The sequence below is a fragment of the Prunus avium genome, chromosome 5 (assembly GCF_965620075.1).
Source record: "Prunus avium chromosome 5, drPruAviu1.hap1.1, whole genome shotgun sequence".
NCBI classification, from domain to species: domain Eukaryota; kingdom Viridiplantae; phylum Streptophyta; class Magnoliopsida; order Rosales; family Rosaceae; genus Prunus; species Prunus avium.
The window spans coordinates 25787086-25809153 of NC_142288.1; the positions used below are offsets into that span (position 1 = coordinate 25787086).

Below are 22068 nucleotides of genomic sequence, written 5' to 3' on the forward strand. Positions count from 1 at the left end.
AATTCGAATTGATGTAGAAAAGAAATTTGGACAACATCATACCTTGGGCATTACTTCAGCTGCGACTGCTGAAACATAACTTGATATAGCCCGGATGCCGCGCGGCTAAATAGAATATTTTAAAAGTATAGCGGTGCAGTTAGACTCTATAAAATTGGGATATACAAAATTATAATCTCACTGCTGTATTAGCTATAATAAATAATGGAAACAAGTTGTTCCCAATAATCAATGAGTGTGAGACAACCACAAGAATAGATAGATAAACTTTCCTACCAAAGTAGTTAACACATCCAGCAACATGAAAAATTTGGGCTAAATGCAGAATCTTGAACAAGGTTTGATAATTGATACAGAATGAGTCAAAGGGAGAAACTGACAGTAACTTGTAGTAAAAGTATTTGTTAATTTTAGTTTCAGGTTCTGTTTTCAACTAAAATTGATTTTTACATCAACTCAACTAGCCAATACATACAATTACTCAACTATCTGCTTCAAGTTTTTATCCCCCAACAGTAGAATTACTCGGGTAGAAACATAAAGCTCACAAGCATAAAATGATAAGGAAAGAAATTAAACAAGGGAGGTATGGGTATTGCCAAACTCACATTGATCTTCTGTATATATTCATCACGGTACTGAAGCTTATGACCATGATACCTATCCACGAACAAGAACCTCCGTATCCCATACTTTCTGAGGTTGTAAGAAATACAAACAAGAGAAATGGCAGCCATAAGAGAATATTTTAACAGTATAGCCGCACGGCTATACTCTATAAATAGAATATTTAAAGGGTATAGCCGCGCGGCTATACAGTTGAATAGAATATTTTAAACGTATAGCCGCTCGGCTACACCCTATAAATAGAATATTTTAACGGTATAGCCGCGCACCATATTCTTTGGATGGAATATTTCAACAGTATAGCCGCCCGGCTAGACGCTTTAAATAGAAAGCAGGCATGCCTCACACATCTTTCTTATATCAGACAGCTTCTTGTGGTTGTGGCAATAAGCCTAGTGACAGATTCTTTTAACTTCATCATTTCCAGAAGGACAATGATAAGATCAGAAAGTTTTGAAAAAAACAGCATTGCCAGAGCAAAACATTCATATGGTTCACACGGAACCACCAACGACAGGAAAACAGAACACTATTGATACAAATTCTTCCTCTTATCAAATAAGGCAATAGGAAAAGTTTTGAAGACGAAACAAGATGCCACGGGCAAAAAGACAGGTATCACAGTTGAATCACATAGCTAAACACACTGGATTCAATGTATAAATTTAGCAAAAATTCTCTATAGTAGCTTTAACGAATTCAGATTAACATTTAAGAAGGGGGATCAGTGAATGAACTCACAGCGTATTTGGATGCTCGGCACAGAGACTCCATTGTCCGCACGTCCCAAGCACGACTTCACCAGAAACATTCAAAACATGGATTAGAATAAGGAAAGGAGATTAAGATATATGAGTATGGAAATCTGTTACACTACAAGTAATATTCAGCAAGTAATGTATTATGTAGGAACACTTAGAGATCAAATATGGCTTTAAATATTGGCCAAAGTCTTTGGATTGCATCTACCACAGCTTCTGCATGATTTACATATCTTGAATTAATATTTACTAGAATGTTTAGCACATCTCAACAAAATAAAAAGAAATAAGGGGCATAACAACAAGATATTGATCATACGTACCAAAAGATCATCAACAGCATAGTACTAGATTGATCACGCAACGTCAGAAGATGCAGAAGATATAGTTTTCCTTAAGGCTTCAACTAGATGCAACGAGTCCTCAGCTGAACCATCCATGACAGATGAACTATAAGTATTAAAAATACATTACCTGTCTGAAGTACTTGAGGATGAGGTAGTTTTAGAAGCCTATCCATAACCTGTTCATATAAATAAATAAATAAACCCCCAAAAAAGTGAGTATTATTAGATCATACCTTGGGAATTACTACTACTATATATCTTTTTTGAAAAGGATCACTCCTTCAAAGAAGACATATCCTTGAATATTTCAGACAGTGCTTTTCAAGCCTGAACATTACTAGTATTAAAGAACTGGCTCAAGCTTTGGCTTCTCATTCTCTTATGAAGTTCCAATATCTACCATTAAGATTAGACATCTGCATTGCCAGAATGCCAGGTCAGTTCTAAGTTCTGATTATTGATCAACTCCTTGCAGGTATACTCTTCAAATGGAATATTTAAAAAGTCCATGTATCCTTAAAATAGAATATTTAAAAAGTATAGCCGCATGACTTACCCTATGTACAGCCGTTCGGCTACTCTTTAAGTAGAAAATTTTAACGGTATAGCCGCACGGCGATACTATATAAATGGAGTATTTTAACAGTATCGCCCTTCGGCTATACTATTTGAATAGAAATTTTTTTGAGCATAGCCGCGCGGCTATACTATTTAAATTAGAAAGCAGGCATGCCTAACACATATTTCTTGTGGTTGTGACAGATTAGTGCAATAGAAGAATGTCCAAATGGAATGTAATGTGGTATTTCATTGATTCTTCCATTAAGTTGAAGTTCAGTTGAAGGACAATGGTAACAAGTCTGTGGTAGTACGGATACTACATTCAGAATACAACATAAGCAAAACCACTTACTAGGGAAACAAGTGACTCAAGTGTTCAGCCAATTTATAAACGGATATGGCGCAAACAAGAAAATGAGTATGCGTTGTGGAGGTACAGTGCACCAAGGATCAAGCACAAAAGGGTCTTGATTGAATGATGAATTTCAAACTCTCTCACAGATAGATATACAGTAAACATAAATAATGTGGACGCAAAACAAAGACAAATAATGTGTGGAAAGGTTGTGCTTCACCCGGCCAGATTTCAATTAGGTTCAAACATACGTTTATCTTACAAAAGGCTTTATAAGGTCGAATTCTGATCAGAAACATAACAACTGTGACTTCCAAGATCGATTGCATTTATATACATGCTAAAGAACATGAACAAGTTGGTATGTTGAATTGGAATGCAATGCTCAGCAAGCTTTCCTTTGTTTGAAGAAGTAAATCATAATTTAGATGAACGGCTAGATAGAGCATGACTAACGAGCTCCCTCCTCAAGATCTTTCCTGCTGGAGATTTCGAAATCGAGTTGATAAACGATACACGTTGAATCTTCTTATGAAAAGAATCAATTGGATTTTTTTACAAGTATTCAGGAGCATACTTGTTCTGCAACAAAATCCATAACTGCAGCCTCATTGATATTGCTTCCTGGCTTTATAACTACATAGGCCATGGGAATCTGCCCTGCTTCTTCATCAGGATACCTGCTTCAGAAACGCCAACGGGAAGAAATCAGAACTAGTATACCTTGAGGAGGTAAACCGATACATGAAATATACTGCAAATTCTTTCAGAAACTATGATCTTCTACCATGTAACCATGACACTAACTATGCAAGAAAGTGGAGGCAAAAGACCAGATTTCTCATAAAGGCAAACTTATCGGCAAAATATCCATCAAAATTTTCTTCAATGATCTCATAAGTTCTTGAATTTCTTTTGTTCTTTGTTTTTCTTTTGTTTCTCTTCCCAGCTAAATACTTCTACCATGTAACCATGACACTAACTATGCAAGAAAGTGGAGGCAAAAGACCAGATTTCTCATAAAGGCAAACTTATCGGCAAAATATCCATCAAAATTTTCTTCAATGATCTCATAAGTTCTTGAATTTCTTTTGTTCTTTGTTTTTCTTTTGTTTCTCTTCCCAGCTAAATACTTCTACAAAATTTCGAAACTGAGAAATAAGAGATTAAGGTCGTCAATTGATAGATTGATGCCATAGAGCATGGAAAGAAACTAGCTTTTCACAAGCAAAGAATGTCACGGTACTAGATACATACGGAATCACAGCAGCATCGGCAATGTCGGGATGGGATTGAAGTATAGGTTCCAACTCAGCTGGAGGTACCTGCAATTTGTTCCAGACATAGGGAGACCAAACAACACATTACTCAAATGGACTGATCAAATACTTATACAACCATCTTTGTTATGAGTTTAACTCTCAAAGGATCTCTCTTGCAATCACCTGATAGGCCTTGTACTTGATCAAATGGTTTTACAAAGATCAGTTAGATTAGGTAATGGTGTCCTGACTCATGGCTAGAACTTGCTCCTATATTAACCGACTTGTAAGAAAAGGTGCCGAAAACTTATAAATTATCTTAAGATAAACTATTTCTGCAATGTAGGACACTTGTGACATGACAAAGTCTCATTACCTTTCATGACTGTTGGACCTCGCAGCCACAGCTCGTCCCTCTGGCCAGGAGGTAAGGCCTCTTCGGTTTCGGGTTCAACAATCTGGGCTTCCATATTTTCGGTTAAATAAACACATCTGCCGAGAGTAAGAATCTACCCTACCATGCGGGGCATTCTGGTGGTGATGAGGATCATGATATATGGGATGCTGAATCTAATAGAGATCAATTCAGCTCAGCTTGTGAGGACTCTTTCAAATAGCATGCTTATTGAAAGAACTGGCTCATGCCTCTCATCCTCCTTATAAAGTTCCAATATCTACCATTAAGGTTAGACATCTGCATTGCCAGAATGCCAGGTCAGTTGTAAGTTCTGACTGTTGATCAACTCCTAGCAGGTTCTGGAAATTTTAAAATCTTGGTGTTTTTTACATGTATGATTGAATTTTATATTATGGTTCTGTTTTCTGTAAGTTTCTTTAGAACATTTTAAGGGACTGCTTAGTGGTGATTGCTTTTGTTCTTCATAGCTTTTTATTTGTTGATAATTAAGGGTCGTAATAGTTTATTTCTTCTATGTTAGGTCCCAGGGTTCTGAGATCTTCTACAGTTTGAACGCAACCATTGTTGGCTTGGCAGTTAGCTCTGAAGGATCGATAGATTTACCTTGGTGTGTTGGTCTTGGTAGGTTACTTTGGTCTTGGTACGCTTTAAATAGTGTACGGAAAAGTTGTAGGCTTCTATTTCTCTCAGCTTCAATGGAAGATTCATTGACAAACGAAATATACGAATCCGTGGAAGAGTAGAGTTACTATAGTGAATACTTGTTCACGCACGATCAAGTTCATCTGAAGACTGCCGAAAATTGAATGTCATGGAGGCGATATAGTACTAGTGGGTGTAAAGCAACTTCCAATTATGCATGTACAATCAACATCTGAACCTGAATACCAACTAAAAACAAATATATCAGAAACAGTTCAAGAGATGAAGTTCCATTTCCAAGCTCTACATAAAACTGAAACTAAAAACAAATATATCAGAAACAATTTAATCACAACAAATTCCATTTCCAAGCTCTACATAAAACTGAAAAATGAAATAAGTTGCCAAACAACTTTTTTTCAATTTCACTTTTCACTTTTTTTGAAAACTGAAACTAGTTACCATACAAGTTTTTGAGTTTCTGTTTAAAAAAAATGAAAACTGAAAAATTGAAGACTGAAAACTAAAATGAATGGGTAAATTAATTGAATTTGCAAGTATATGGAGATTCAAACTTGGGTGTTAGAAGACGAGCTCACCGCCTTAACCAACTAACCTAATCCACGTATGATGGTAACTAAGGTTCATTAGTACAAGATAAGCGTTTTTATCTCCTAGATAGAAACCAATTTAAATTAGCACATGCTGTCAACTTGTGTTGAATTAAAATGGATGTCAATTTATCACGGTTAAATACTAATAGGCCATATTTAGTGACTAGTATTGGATTGGATTGGAAAAGTCACTAAATTTAAGGTATATTGAAAGAGGAAATGAAGGTAGGGGTGAATGACTTTCCATGTTGGGGGGATTAGGAGGGATTAGTTATAAGGTGTTGTTATCCTATCATTTTCTAGGGATTAAATGATATAAATTTTCTTCCTTAAACATGCTTTAAATATACTAAGTATCCAATCCAATACTAGTCACCAAACATAACCATACGGTGCATTTGGATGGAGCAATTCGCATTATGACATAAATGTGTCACTTGCCGATATTCAATTCCTTGCTAATAAACTCAAATGAGTCTTTGCCCTCTACGCAAAACCATTGAGCATTTTGCGTTTTGGTTCATACTTCTTCTAACCGTCTGGTCGCATTGGGCATAATTCGCTGTGATTCTGTGGAGCATGAGGTGAGCAAAAAAGAAAAGCTTGGGGTTTTGGAGATAATGCTCGTTTATTGGTCTCAGTCATACTCATATTCCTATTAGGTCTCTTTCCACTAATGTCTGCCACATGGTTGGGTCCAAAATGGTATCCCCATTGCATTTCATATGAGAATAATTCCTTGGTCCCCCTCCCTCAAACTTCAAATCATCGATGGCTATACCTGCTCTGATATTAGACAAGTTATATATATCCATAATCATGCCCCTTAAATTTTGTGGATCATTCAAACTTAACATGATTCTCGACTTCGAAATTGTTAAGTTTTTATTTTGAAAAAAAAATTGACTATCCTGAAGTGGAAGGATGAGGCCCAAACTCGACTTTTAGTGCAAGAAAGAAGAAAAACTTACCTATCATACATGTACGCAAACGCACTCTTTACATCACATTAACCCGTTTCACGTGTTGGACCATGTCTACAATGGTAGAATTAGGTTGAATGATGCAACTTTTCTTAAAATGTATCTAAAATCAAGTTACATATTATATCTAAGTTATATTTGCCATGTGAATCTAGTTAAACAAGTTTCTTAAGGTTTTTAATGTGAGAAAGATAAACAAGTAATCCATTGGAGCTCTCCAAGTCCAAAGCAAAAGCTACATAGCTAAACCTGCAGAGATCTATCATCTGATGCATCTTCTCCCATGTGAGAACTCATGGAGTCAAAATCAACATAGGAAGGAAGAAAGGGGCTACTTTTGTTCCCTACTGCAGTGCATGTGTTTGCTTTAAACGTGGCTTGCCCTGATTAGGTACAGAGCCCAGCAACCAAAAAGATGGAAGCGGGCAACTTTGTCAAAGACGTAGTTGGTATGTAACTTGTAGCTAAACCTAAATAGTTCGAATACTATTATATTCTAAAAGCAGAGACGGCTAAATAGCTCCATCAAAAGCAGGTCCAGTTTTAACGCTTGCATGTGCTTTCTGCTTTTGAAGTCCTAGCGCCTAATCAAGCTCCCCTTAAATTAAAATTCAAAATCTGGTCCTACCCAAATTTTTTTATGATTTGTAGGGGAAGGGACAATTCTGGTGGGGTTTTTTTTAACTTTGTTGGTAGTGGTACTCTGTTTTAACTTTTTGGTATGTAATCTTCTTGGTGGATGTGCACTCTCTGCCAGTATCTCTCTCTCTCTCTCTCTCTCTCTCTCTCTCTCTCTCATGGTCAAAAATTCTGGGAGACTGTTTGTTTGTCCTTATAGAAATTCTAGTATTGGATTCTGTTATTCTGCTGCTTTTGTCTTTTGGGTCTAAGTTGCTTCTTGTTGGGGCATTGTTCATGGCTTACACTACCAATTCAAAATAGAAAAATTGGGTCATTTCAAATTGAGTGGAAAGAGATTTGTAGCTCATTAAGAGCGGTGCACTCGAGTTCCTATATTTGAATTCCCAGTATCGCTCATATTTAAAAAAAGTTCAATACAGATAGAGAAGGAGGAAAGACAGAGCTATTTCATCAATATTATAAATAGATTGATAATTTAGTATAATCAACACTTCTGCACTTGTTTTCTCTTGCACATCAAGATTCCCAAACAGAAACCCTAATGCTGCCTAAGAGTAACTGGCCGAGGTTGTAATCATCATGAAAATTGACTAAAAAAAGGAAAAGAATAAAAAGGGAAAAGTACAAAACATTGGGTAAAAAAGGGAGAAGAATTGGAGGGAAGAAAAAAGGCAAGAGATCCTATAGAATTTTTGAGCCATATATATTTGACCCATTTTTGCATAGCCTTTTTCTTTCCTCACATATTTCACTTCCCTACACCTATATATATAATTTTTTTTTTAAGAATGTCCTTCGCAATAGGTCACAATCTAAAAATGTGATCAGCAACGAGAACCCTTTCTGCAGCTAAGTGCACCAGAAGCTGTGGTTATTGAACCCACTAGGGAAGATGGCTTTGCCCCCAAGCTTGAAGCCCTTGCATAGCTTGAGGAAGCTCCAGCTCCTGATGCTGTAAAAAATGCGCCATTCAGCAACAAGTCTCCTTCAGATCTCCAATTCCAATTCTTCCACTCACTTTCTGGTGCATCCTCATGTTTTGTCACCTGCACAAGTTTACACCAGATTATAAACCAAAACCTTCATAAAAATTTACTAACCACATTTTTAATAGAGATGGACCCCACTAATGTATGTGAGACGAACTTGCATTAGAGTTGTAGTTAGTAAAAATGGTACGAATAACATCACTTGAATGAATTTATAATAATTAGGTTCAAACCTCTTTGCTAAATCTGATATCTGGTGCCGCAAATCTATTCCCTTGGCTATTGATTGTAGGGTTGGCACTGCCTCCGATGGCATACATCTCCCAATGGGTGTAGTCATTGTTCACCACATGGAAATATCCATGCCTACATCTACAAATGTGACAGAGAAAAATTAATTTAAACTTTAGCAACATAAAAATCATGGACCATCATCAATTAATTAAAATGTACTTTTTCTAATTACTACATTAGCTTCTTAATTACCTTGGCATTCTCTGGACCAACCTTTCTCCAAAGTGATTGAAAGCTATGGTGACTTGCATGTTCTTATCTTCGGTATAAGAATCGCTATGCCCAAGCAACATCACTTTGTCATGGTGAGTCATGTAATTGTTGGAAATTGTTATGGCAGTGGACCCATGAATTGCATCAATCAACCCATCTTTGCAATTTGACAAAGAGCAATGGTCCACCCACACGTGGCTCCCACCGAAGATGGACACGCCGTCACCGTCGGATATAGTCCTCCACCCATAGTGCCCTGGGGAGGACCGCACCATAGCATTCCCTCCCTGCTTGCAATCGTGTATGTGCAGACCATGAACGATAATGTTGGTCACATATTGGATGGTGATGCATGGCCCACCAGCAATGTGCACGCTGGCTCCTCGACCGTCGATGGTCTTGAAAGAGTTCATGATCAGCTCTTCCTTCAGTTGGATTGTCATGTCACGCTGGAAGATGATCCACAGTGGCTCGTCCTGAATAACGGCATGTCGTAGAGTCCCTGGCTTTGGGTTTACAGGGTCGTCATCCCCTGAATCCGTGACCACGTAAATCTTGCCATCTCTTCCACCAATGGCATTTTTCCCAAACCCAATTGCGCAATCTGCCAGCCTCTGCCTGTTCTCCTCCCAATTTGGGTCACATCGCCAGCAATCATCAATGGGGTTTCCAGTCCCACATGACAAGTAGCCCAAGTTCCTCCTAGAAACAGAGTCATTGATGCTCCTGCAGCCCAAAAATGGAAAAAATGTCACATTTCTTCAACACTAGTCTAATGTACGAGGAGAGGAATTGAACTCGGATCGGGCACAATGCCGTGACAAAAGAGATGGTATAAACATAAATATGCAATTTAGTTCTTGAGCTACCGTAATAATTATTGGTGGAGCCTTACCTTTGTACATCTTGTACAACCAATTCAGGGTTTTGCTGCAGTGGTCTGGAGGCAATGAGGGTTGGGGTCAGGAGAGAGAAGAGGAGGAAGATGAGGAGAGAGAGAGGTGAGGGGCCTGAGGAGGGCCTCGCCATTTTGGCCTTGTGTGTGTTTTAGGTGTGCAGGGCACTAAGGTAGCAAAGCAGAGAGGAGAAAAGGAAGTGTGTTTGTGAGAGATGAATGGAAAACAGATGAGGAGGGAGGGTGTATATAAAGAGATTTTAAAAGGGGCTAATTAGCATGATTAAACTAAACATGTGGGACCCAAGGCCTTCGTGATTTCAGGTTTTTATGGGATTCTAATTGGGTAGTTTTTGCCGTTAAGCAAGCCTTGAATAATGGTAGAGAAAAAAAAAAAACAAAACCAAATTGAAAACTAACCTCATCTCAATATCTTGTTTTCTACTCTCAGTGGCGAAGTGGGGGCATGTTGGTTTGCTTTCTTGCTTCACTTTTCTTTTCATTTTATTTCTTTTTATGTTTCGGGTAGTTAGAATTCGGTTTTTTTGTTAGTAAAACAAGCTCAGCTCAAACAAAATACAAAGCTCCGAAAGGAACATGCGTATATTGATACACTCGTCTCGTTAACCTCATGAGCAATTTGTATATTTGTACAAGACATGTAACGATTCGACTCGTTGTCGAACATATTGAAAATCTTTTGAAATAATTTTGATAATACTAGAAGCCCCACCTGAGCTGCATGTGTTGAAAGCACACCTGCTTTATAATAATTTCTCCACTGCATATAATGTATTTGTTGTGTATAATTGACACCAAGTTAAGCCGGTAGAGTAGGTTACTCTTTAAGACGAAGCACAATTTAAGGTAAGACCCAAAAGCATTTCCTTTGAATTATTAAAAGCCTGGTCGCAGTTCACGTTGCCAACTTGCCAACGACAGTGACACAGACGAAGACAACAACACGCGGTGGAAAAATAAGTGGGAAAAATGGTGGTTGTTGCTTCCCGTTTTATTTACATATTTTTTTAGTCGATTTTTTTGGCCCCTAAAATTGACTTATTTGCCATTGTCACTTTTTTTTTTTCTTTCTATGAATCCGGAAAATTGAAGCACGAAAATAGAAAATGTCTCGTGTGAGTTTCCGGCAGCAGACATGGAGATGATCATAAAAAGAAGATGTTTCTACTTTATTTTATTATATTAGAAAATTAAGTACACCAAGGACTCATTAGTACCCTAGCCATGCGTGACAAACTTTGATTCGGTAATGATTCATAGAGGTAGTTGGGATTTTTACTTTTGAGTAATCACACATATCATGCAATAATTATATTACGGGCTATCTCTAATCGCGAGATTTATTTGCATTAACAAGTTTTATGTGGATTGATCTTCTATAAAACAAAAGATACATATCTAGTAATATTATTCTTAGAAGCATACTCTATCAAGCGCTATAAATTCGAAAACGGTTATACTTATTTACGCACTTACGCATTTACAGATAGAAGATATGTGATTAATAATGTAATCATGATAAATAAACTTCATCGAGCGTTACATTTTTTTTCCCCTTAGGTACTCGCATGACATGAGCTATAATTGGATAAGGTACTCAAAAGTTGTGACCCAACTGTGATGTATTTTACGCGCTTCAAGAGCAAGCAATGCCAGAAATTATTGAGGAAGGAGAAGCATATGAAATCTGTTGTTTCAGAAATTAATTAGACGTAAAATCCTCCTGACATAGGCACATGCTTTTGCTCACAAAATCAAACCACAAAGCCCAGTAGGCCCAGCCAACTCTCCCTCCCTCTTCATTTTCCCTATAATAAAATTTCTTGGCCGCAAACTTCGCCGGGATTATTCAAAACCGCGGGCCCACCATGCTGACATGGAACAATGGTGACATCCTCAGATGCCACGTGTCACCAAGGGCCGCTGTGGCGGTCCATTTGCTGACTCGGGCTGCCCAATGAAAGCAACGTCCTCACTGCTCGCAACGATTTTATTCCCAACCGACGATACGACTGTCGTCTCCACGAATCATGGCCGTGGATAGTGGATGCGAGGGCCAGTCGCAGCCGTCGATTTGTTTGGATGGTGGGGTAGGATCGACTTTTCAAAAGCAAGGCGAAGGTCTCTGTTATAAGCAGTTGGGAGAGAGCCGAGCCAAGCAAAAGCATGAGCAAAGCCATGTTAGCTGTGGGGATTTTTTATTTATTTTTGGTCGGTATTTTAGTATTTTTGGATAGTGGGAGGGTGGTGAGTGAAAATTACATATCAACCTACACATCCATTCAAAGCGTGGTGCCCAGGTGTGATGCCATTTGGCATCATCTCTCATCCAATAGTTTTCTTTCAGATGCACATGCTGGAGTTTGTTATTTCAACATCAATCAAAGATGATGTTCACAAAATTTTTGAGTCCAATTTTCCCAAATCGGCTGCCTAATTTAGGGAATTTTCCCCTTCTCCCGTGTGAAATCTGATTTTGTAGACTAAGCTTGTTTTTCTCGAGGTGTGTTGCGATTTACATTACACATTACATACAGTTGCATCCGACAATCACTCACGAGGGCATTCTTAGAATTTTGCTTTGTGAGTTAACAAGTCTAAGTTTAACTGTTTAAGTTGCTAGTGGGTCCAAATTTTACAAGCTAATTGAGGAGTATTTCAAGTATGAGAAGATTAGTCAAGTTTTCTACATAAGACTTTTTGGTAGGATGTGCCACCGACATTTTATTTAGATGAAGATTCGTAATTTTGTTTTCAATTCGTCTTCTTCGTAGATTTATCTTGTCAAGACAAAGAAAAGAAGAATCCATTTGCCAAACAGAAAATCCTACAAGAAGGTGAATAGGGCATAAAGGTGAACCAACATGGCCAGTAATCACCAAACTTAATTGAGGTGTATTAAGAGACAAACACACCAATTATTACCAATCTAATCTCTGATTGTGAAGACTTTAAACCACTGGTAGACACGAGAGGAAAGAGCAAAGCAAACCCTACCATGTTCAAGTGGGGGCTATTTGGTGCTCTCATTTTAAGCCTTGATGTAAGCCTTTGATGGATCTTCCCAACCTACAAAATAGATTAGAAAACATGAATGCTGAAGAAGCCAGCAGTCCAGCACTTGAGATGAGAGTCATAAATCCAATCCATACAACTGATAAATGCAAAATAAGTGGTGTAGTGTTATGCTTGATACACATGGATGAGGTCCCATAGAAGCCTTCAGGTACACAAGACAATTATTATGTATATGAAAGTTATACATGGCGAACGTCAGTCGAGAGGAACTTTCCTGTCTCGGTCTTATTATGTTCAATCACGTGAGAAGAAAGACAGAGAGGGGATAATGAAATGGGATCAGGAAGAATTTTCCAAGTCAGATAAATAGATTGCAAAAGCAAAGTAATTTCACTAATGAATTATGAGCAAACCGGTACTTATAAATTATGAACCACAGATTGATGATAGCAACAGGTAATTCTTAACCAGAATTTGAGAGAGGAAGAGAGGAAGAGAGGAGGGGGAGGGAGTTTTATATCTGAACAACATATCACATAATCATATAAAGTCATGTGGCATGGTCTCAATACTATCATGTTTAACTCAAATATTTGCTAGACCTAATCATATCAAAACTCTGTCTTCTTAGCTACTTAACCGAGGCATAATTGTCTCCCACTTTAATCAACAGGGCATGACTCTTGGTTAAATGTCAAAAACCTTCACATGTTCAAATGATTGATTACTAGAAATGCAATCATCCACTTTTGTTATCTTTTTGGGTGCTTCTTCTTCTGCATATACCTTTTCCAATTTTATTCCTTGTCTCCCCTTCCCAAATTGGCTAAGTTTCAGCTCAAACAGTACCAATTTGAATACCAGCAAAAGCAGAAACATCTATATAAAGGTTAAACAGATGATGATCCATCGATTACATATTGGGCCAGCAATAGGAGAAGGGCTTCTCGCAGGCCTACTAACATTAGCTATATCTCCCACAATCTTGTATCAAATAAGAAAATAAATAAATACAAAATGTAGTAAATATGAATTAGTTAAAATAGAGGATGAACAATATTATTGAAGTTAAAGTTGAACCCTATTCACAACAAAAACTAAGAACCAAATCTTTAATTTAATAAACTAAATAGCACCCGCAAACTAAGAAACCACATCTTCATTTAATCCTAATTACAATATAATTTTATTTTCCAGAACATAAACCTTTTTTGTAGAAAAAAATTATGACAGAAGTATCAGTAACCAAACTTAATTCAAATCAAACACAACAACTATACTGAGTCTAATAAAACAATCAAGCAAACACGAGTAACTAATACTCAGCTGTCAATTAGCTAGCACCCAAAAATAAGGAAGATTACTATTAAAACAAAGAACAGTAGCAATGAGGGAAGGATGAGTTTCCAACAAGGGCCATGGTCAAGAAACATATCAGAAAGAAGAGACATCACAATAGCTAGGGAAGATCTAAAAGATTAAGGATGAATTAACTACACATCTCACACAAAAAGAACAACGACGACATCATCATCACACACCGCTCTTTCAAATTGACACACTTTTCAATCCAAGCAATTAAAGGTAAAGAGGACTTTGTACCATTTCTCTTGTACAACTATTACAAGCAAATTCACCATTTCTATAGAAGTAGAGATTCAGCTTTGCTAAGAATCAAAAGATTCCAATTCGACAACTCAATCAAGGGATCACCAATTTGAATTTTGAAAGCACCATACCTTTAGTTGTCTCATTGCGCTACCTACCATACTAATACACGTTACAGACGAAGGGTGGATGCTCATTAGTGAATAAAGAGAGTGCAAACTAAACAATAAATTCCACCATCTTAAGATACTGGCGAGGACATTTGACCATCTGGTTGACTGCTTGTCTTCTCGGAGCACTGTCCAACCAATCTAACTGCCAGAATGGAATACCAGGATGTTATCTGATATGCTGGCAGATGGGCAAGTAGATGGTTGAGAATACAACTTTAAAGTCAACACAGAGACACTATCAATCCCTAGAGACCTCAAAAGAAATCCTATATGAGTCTAATATTTTACTGTACTGAACTATGGAACCACTTCAAAGCACAACCATGTCATGAAGACAAGCATTCTTTAGTCCAGCAAGCATCAGACCAGCGCAAAGCAAATAGTATCTTGATTTGTCTTTTGCGATACTCATTAGAGCCTAAATCATCTACAAAAGAAAAACGAGCATAACATACCACAGGGGACTGAATGGAACTTCTGTTAAATGTGATGTTCCATTGAACTGTATGTTGACGCGTGGTTGTCAACCCCTTGAACATTGATAAGTGCATTAATGTTTCGACTGACATAAGAGCATCAACAACCAATTCAGAAAAATCAGAAAGCACCACAAGAACACTGAATCAAACAACGATACAACAGCAAAACAAAATCTTGAAACTACCATGAAAGCTAGCATTGGGACAAAAGTAAATATAGCTAATAACTGCATTAATGTCTTAAATGCTACTAAGAGAAGTAAAATGAAGCTTGAGCATATAATCTAAAATGATAAAGATTTAAACCAAATGATCCATGTGTAGCCTAGATATCTAGCTTGATGCAGCAACCTAGGAATGAACCAAATCTGATAGAAATGCAGGTACTAACAGTTATGATACTTTGTAATGCTATTATCGTGACTCTATCCACAAAACTGATTTGAAAGCATAACTTGCATCTCAAACAATCACTAACTGCTGTATATCTTAAAGTACAGAAAAATGGAAAACTAAGTCAGAAAAAATCAAGAAACCTGGCGGAACCTTAGGATAGTAACAGAAAGAGAAATCCTAATGGATGTGATCTCTCAGCAAGATTATCTTTCATATAACCTTATGATGCCTACACCGCAAGTAAGAGAGTACAAAAATTAGCACTTACTGACACTCTAGGTAACACTGAAACATGAAAATTGCGGGAAGACATCCGTGCATATGGTTAGAACTGTAGCACTTATAAACCATACGCACAATCATCTGCGAAGGAAGCATGCATTCTTCAACCATACTAAGACGATGACTGCTATATAACTAAGAGAATGAATACGCTATAAATATCTATTCAAACCAAAATATATGAATCCATTTGATCAGAAAAATGAGATTGTTAATCTCAAAGTGTAATGTATCTTATTGTAAACTTAACAATTCTCATATTCTATAATTTAAGCAAAACAAGCCGATAATTCCATTAAAATTTCTCAGACAATGCATAATACTTCTAAAAGTAAACCTGAGTAAAGAAATTAGAGTTCAGAATCTTCTGAGAACACAAAAGTCTAATCCTAAACCTTCACTACCACATCAAGCTCTGGACTTTCGTCGAAGACGCTTCCTGAGCTTCTTATACTTGTGTTTGTTCATCTTCTTCTTCCTCTTCTTCTTAACACTGTCTGCCCAAATCGTCCGTGCATCATCAGATTCGACCTCAACAGCCTCAAAAGCACCCAACTGCTCGAATCCAGTTGAGGAAATTGGGTTCATGCAATACCCAAATGGGAAATTGGGGAAAATGGGAAAGGAATTGGAAGTTTCAACATTGTTAAAGCTTGAAGGACCCAAATGGGGAACTGGGTTTTCTGAGCACTCGGGTTTGGGATGGCCGAGATAGCCGTGATGGGAAATGACAGAAGGTGTGGGCTTGGGAAAAAGATGGGTTTTGAGTGATGTTACTGTTCGTAGGGATGGTGTGTTTTTGTTGAGTTTGTGAAGAAAGCTGGCCATTTGGGGGCAGAGAATTGAAATCGATGAAGAAGAAGTTACAGTGTTACAGAGTAACTCACACGTTGGAGTTTGCTTATGCCGAAAAGGGTTTCATTTCGAAGAGGAGATTGGCGATGGAGGCTACGAATCGCTAAAAGAAGAGAGAGACGACGACGTCGTTTCGCTAATAGACTTGTAAACGACAGCAGTGTGAGTAAAACGACACTATCTTCTTCAAGATAAAAAGAGCGCCAGCAACTCATACAAAAAGAAAAAAAGAAAAAAAGAAAAAAAAAAGGGCGCCTGAATCTCTCTCTCTCCGATGGAGGAAAATACTTTCGAACCTGTAAAACCTTAATTTCTTCTCTCAATTTTACTTCTGAATGTTTATTTATGCTTCTTACATTTTGTTTTATATATTTTTCAGGATCTTGTTCATGCCATTTTCAAGCTCGTCTGGTCCAGTAGAGCTCTCGGTTTGAATTCCGCGCCATTTTTGTTCATTTTGCTCCATTAAATTACAACCTCTTCTTCTTTCTCATATGTCTTGTCCATTTCTATTTCGATTTCCAGAGCGTCAAATGATTGAAGGCACCGATGCTTTGGACTGCGAGGTACTTACTGTTCTTTCTCATTTTCACAAATTGATTGCTATTAAGCTTTATGGAACTGATTTAGGGCAAGGGAGAAAATCCTAATCTTCAGATTTACTGATCAGCTAATTTTGGGCTGCTAATTGGTGTAGGTAGGAGCTGGAACATCTAAGAAAAATCGCCCCACATCAGGTTTCTCACATTATAGCTTTTACAATTTTGATGGGATTCTTTTTTATATGTAATCGAATTTTTGCTTATTCATGTTGTTTTGTTTGTTGTTTCTCCGTTCCAAATTTGATATGCAGCTAATGGGAATGCCGTAAAACTGAGTTGTGAACTTCTCCGTAACTTTGTCACAGGTTTTTACACAAACTTTTGGTTGCTTAATTGAGACTATGTGCTCATACTTTGTGTGTGTTTATTGTGACATTTTAAGAAAGAAATTTGTGTTGAGGCAGAGTCTGTGCAGCGCGCTGCTACAATTGCTGAAGCAGAGGGTGTGAGTAAGATTGAAGCAACTCACTTGGAGCGGGTTCTCCCACAATTGCTTTTGGATTTTTGAGGTATTGAAAAGGATCTTTTTCTTTTTTCTTTCCGTTTTGCTGCTTTTATTTTGTTTTTCTTATGCTTACAATTTCAATCCTTGAGAATATGATTTCTTTGGAAAGTAATACACTTGCGATAAACTGGAGCCCTCATAGGCCTCTATATGTCCACGAGACATAAAAACAATGTTTGCTTTGCTCAAGAAAACCCTCACATCAGTTTTAATGTACTTGCCATACATTAAAACTGAAGCTTGATGTTTATTTTCTGTATCTGTGCTTCCATATAATTCACATGGTGAACACAATAAATTTTTTTCTCTCTCTTTCTGTTGGTTGAAAACTAGAGATATAAGCAGGGTAAGTGGACTTGATTACTGCCTATGCATAAGGTGAAATCTATACTTATATTCATAATTTCATACCGCTCAAAATGTTTTTTCTTTTGTCCATGAGACATAAAAACATGTCTTCTTTACTCGAGTGAACCCTCAGGTCAACTTTAATTTACTTGTTGAAATTGAAGTCTTGATGTTTGTTTTCAATTTTCTCTGCTACCGTGTGATTCACATGGTGAACCTGAGAAAATGATTATTTGGTTTTCTTCTCGTTAAGGTAAATATTTTGATTTATTAAACAGGGTAGTGGACCTGATTACTGCTCTGTGCATTTAAGGTGTTGACATCACCAGTGATTTTCATAATGCTTAGATAAATTTTTCTTATGAAGGATAAATGAGATAAAGTGAAAAATATTTTCCAAAAGAAAAGGTGAAAATGCACTAGGCATGAAAAGCACTTGCGTGGAGAAGTTGATTTTTTTCTTCACATAAGGCACTTTTATTGCCTTTAGGGATAGTAATGGAACTTATGTGGAACCTTCCTTTCTGTGGGCTGCACTTGCATGGAATTTTCATTTTCTCAGTGGAAATTTCATTTTGTTTTGAAACATGAATTCTTTGGAGGCATGTCTATTGGTAATTTGACAGACTGTTTTGGTTCAGGTCTCAAAACTTGCCCGACTTGAAACAAGAGCCTGGACAATTATATTCTCGGAAGCATCTACAAGAAGAATGTTTCTTAGGAACCACACCTTGTACGAGATTGTTGTTTTGCTAATACGCCCTCACTTTGCCATTTTTAAGCTAGAATACTCCCTTGTATTTCTGCTGAAAATCTTGAGAGATGGGAGATGCAAGGTTTATGGCGTATATGAGCAGGCCATTTTGTTTTCTTTTCCTTTCTGTTATATATGAATGAGTAAACGGAATTCGATATGTAGATTTCCTAATGACTCACTCTTGATTAAATGTATACATTCTTCCTTATCTATATCCACAGGCTATAATTACGTAGATGATTATTGGAAGCCTTCCTTTAATTAGTATTAGGCTACATGATGAGATTGACTCTCATTCCACTCACTCAATTCGCTCCACTAGGTGACCGGAGACTGGATTAGTAAAGATGAGCTCTGTGAAAGATAAGTCAGGGATAAAAGTTCAACCAAATTGTCTGAATACAAATCTCTGTGCTGTATTTAACTGCTAATATCGTTTAAAGTGAAACACAATGTTTTCTTATTCATCATACTATTTCATCACATAACATACGAAAAGAGGGAAACAGAGACACAGTCTATCTAGTAGGATTCCCATTGATTTCAAACACATGCTTGGGTGCTTAGTGCTTGATTTGAGACAACATACACCTAACGTCCTTGCTATTAGGCCTCTCCTTGGGGTTCTCCAGAGTGCAAAAGCAAGCAATCTTGAGAACCAAGAGCATTTGCTCCTCATATCCATTTCCCAACAATTTTGAGTCAATTGCCTGCTTAGGGTCGTCTGAAGTCATCACATTCTTCAGCCACTTAACCAAACTCATCTCATTAGTGTTCTGGAAAAACTCATCAGATGGAAGCTTTCCCATCACCAGAACCGCCAACAACACTCCGAAACTGTATATATCGCACCTGTCTGTGAACTTGAGTGTTTGATGGTATTCTGGTGCAATGTAGCCAACAGTTCCCGCCACATTCGAAGTTGTGATATGCGTGTGGTATTCCGGCACTGCTTTTGCAAGCCCGAAATCTGCAATTCGAGCTTCCATATCATCATCAAGCAGGACATTTGCTGGCTTGAGATCTCTATGAATGATGTGAGGTTTGTGGTTCATGTGAAGGTATTCAAGCCCTGCAGCCACTCCCAGTGCAATCTTGTGCCTAGTAAGCCAATCCAACTCTCTCGTTCCCTCCGACACTTGATTCAACATGTCTTGCAAGCTTCCATTCTTCATGAACTCATAGATCAGGTAATGACAATCCGGTCGAGACACATGAGCCAACAGAGGAAGAAGATTTCGGTGCCTAATTTGACCCACAGTGTTGATTTCTGATCGGATTTGGCGCATTTTCTTGTTCATAAGCTTACTGTCTTCATCAGCAGTCAGCTCTTCAGCATCTTTAGGGGGTTGAATAATCTTCTTTATAGCAATCATTCTGCCATTGCTTCCTGGTAATTCAGCTTTATAAACCTCTCCACATCCACCTCTTCCGATAAGTTCCAGAGAAGCCAACCCATCTTCTTTTTCCAGGAAAGCCAAGTCCTCCTTCCTTTTAATCAGAGAACTGAAAATTGCTGGGCCTGAGTCTTTGCCTCCACCTCTTACCACAGCTAAGAGCAGCTTAAAAAGCAGAGAGAAGATGAACCCGGATATGCTCCCAGCCAGAGCTCCAGCGAAAAATCCGAGCAGCCACCCTCCTAGCTTCTTCTTGTTGTTCTTATGCTTGTGCTTTGGTGTTGGAGATGGACCTGGAGCATTAGAAGCTCCGCCCCCAGAGGGTGCAAGAGCTGGACCTTCAGCATTATAAGCTCTTCTCCCAGAGGGTGCAAGATTGTTGTGGCCTTTTGTGCTCGAATTCTCAGCCAAGATGTAACGTTTTGGCACATCAGATGCTGAAATCTCGACCCTTTTCATTGTAGGCACTGAGCCTTCAAGGAGTTCATTTCCAGCAAAGTTGAAGACCCGAAGATTGCGAAAGGAACGAACGGAAGCTGGGATTTTCCCAGAGAAGAAATTGTCAGCAATGGAAAGTTTTTCCAGGTTGGGAAAAAGCTTGAGGAAACTCAAGTTCCCCGAAAACTTGTTGGACGAGAGGTCGAGGATTCGAAGGCGAACGAGCTTGGACAACTGGGCTGGAACTTCACCGGAGAACTGGTTGTTTCTGAGGTTGAGAATCTCAAGTTTCCGGCAGTCAACGATTTGAGATGGGATTTGGTCAACGAGGCTGTTGTCTGCAAGAGAGATCTCTTTGAGCTCGGAGAGCCGCCCGATTGCGGGAGGCAGAAACCCGTGAAGCCGCTGGGATTGAAAGACCAGCCTGGTGATTTTGAGGACGTAAGTGTTGTTGTTTGAGAGCCTTCGCTCACAGAAAACACCAGGGGTGTTGCATGGTGTTGTTTGAGGTTGACTTATTTGGAAGCCCAAGTTTTTTTGGATGATGGAGAGGGCTTGGAGATCTGAAGGGTCGAGATTGAGCCTTGCATGGATGAGGAGGAGGAGGGAAAGGAAGGTGAGGACGCAGAGGTGGGCTTTGCCTGAGAAGGCTTCCATTTTCTGGCCGGAAAAGCTGTGTTTGAAGTTTGAACTAATGCTAGTTCATACTCGTGTTGGTTGGCTTGGTTGTTTGGTTTTTTTGTTCTTTATAGGCGGAGGCTGTGGAATTATGAATGGTATGTGGAGCCCATTCACAGAAAATCCAAGTCTCAAATCAGACAAACCTACTCTAGTTTTGTAATATAATTAAATTAATCATCACATTTCTAACCCTATTTAAATTAAATTAAACTTGTTTAATAACGTGTCTTTGAAAAAATAACATAAGAGTGTCTCTTTTGAGACATCTAATAAAATTGAATCGATACAGAGAAAAAATAAAATAAGAGTAAAAGTGATAACCAACCCAAACTGAGTTACCATTAATCTAATTTTTCTTGATCTCTTATTGTAAATTCCATCATTTACATGGTATCTTGCGTATGCACGATCTTTAGTAGTTGTTTGTAAAAATCTAAATCCCTAAGGTGTTTTTTTCTTCCAAAATAATTAAAATAAAATCATCATTGGTCCCTGTGAATTAGTACTAACTATTAGTTCTTCTTTCTGTTACATGGAATGCCGTAGTCAAAGAGAGAGGAGAATATGGCCTTGAAAGTAGGGTTAAGTGCTGACCAGGCCTCACAATACTAACTTCATAAATTGATTGAAGAGGTAATATGACTCAACTCATAAATTAGGACATTTAGGAGTGTGACTGTTTTGTTCGATACAAGGAGAGGATGAATCGAATATAAAACTGCAAGTGCATGGATGAATACTTTTAGTCTTAGCCATCTAAACCCTATTTATCTTCCGTGTGAAGAAGTGTTTAACTTATGATTAAAAAATTCAACAAAATAAAAAACTTATGATTGAAAAAAAGAAAAAGAAAAAAAGATTCACAATGGAGCCCCATTATACACGCTAACAAGTGAATGCCAAAT

General features: G+C 37.9%; 3 protein-coding genes and 1 long non-coding RNA gene across 4 annotated transcripts; 1 reads left to right on the top strand and 3 right to left on the bottom strand.

Moving 5' to 3' along the window:
• Nucleotides 1-3015: 3015 nt before the first annotated feature.
• Nucleotides 3016-4241, bottom strand: LOC110751498 (uncharacterized). Its single transcript, XR_015835759.1, has 3 exons — nt 4097-4241; nt 3909-3976; nt 3016-3331 (listed from the first exon to the last, which is right to left on the bottom strand). It is a non-coding gene; the product is annotated as an uncharacterized LOC110751498 (long non-coding RNA).
• Nucleotides 4242-7657: 3416 nt separating this feature from the next.
• Nucleotides 7658-9837, bottom strand: LOC110751500 (putative pectate lyase 18). Its single transcript, XM_021951973.2, has 4 exons — nt 9604-9837; nt 8688-9434; nt 8435-8573; nt 7658-8258 (listed from the first exon to the last, which is right to left on the bottom strand). Exons 1-4 carry the CDS (start codon nt 9735-9737, stop codon nt 8037-8039), a joined length of 1242 nt encoding a protein of 413 aa, XP_021807665.2. The 5' UTR covers nt 9738-9837; the 3' UTR covers nt 7658-8036.
• Nucleotides 9838-16621: 6784 nt separating this feature from the next.
• On the top strand, nt 16622-18882 carry LOC110751501 (centromere protein X). Its single transcript, XM_021951975.2, has 7 exons — nt 16622-16733; nt 16815-16863; nt 16961-17001; nt 17133-17172; nt 17289-17342; nt 17442-17546; nt 18532-18882. The coding sequence occupies exons 1-6, from the start codon at nt 16710-16712 to the stop codon at nt 17543-17545; spliced, it is 312 nt and encodes a 103-aa protein (XP_021807667.1). The 5' UTR covers nt 16622-16709; the 3' UTR covers nt 17546; nt 18532-18882.
• A 201-nt stretch (nt 18883-19083) lies between these two features.
• SOBIR1 (Leucine-rich repeat protein kinase family protein) lies at nt 19084-21213 on the bottom strand. The gene has a single exon (XM_021951972.2). It carries the CDS (start codon nt 21137-21139, stop codon nt 19211-19213), a length of 1929 nt encoding a protein of 642 aa, XP_021807664.1. The 5' UTR covers nt 21140-21213; the 3' UTR covers nt 19084-19210.
• Between the last annotated feature and the right edge of the window lie 855 nt (nt 21214-22068).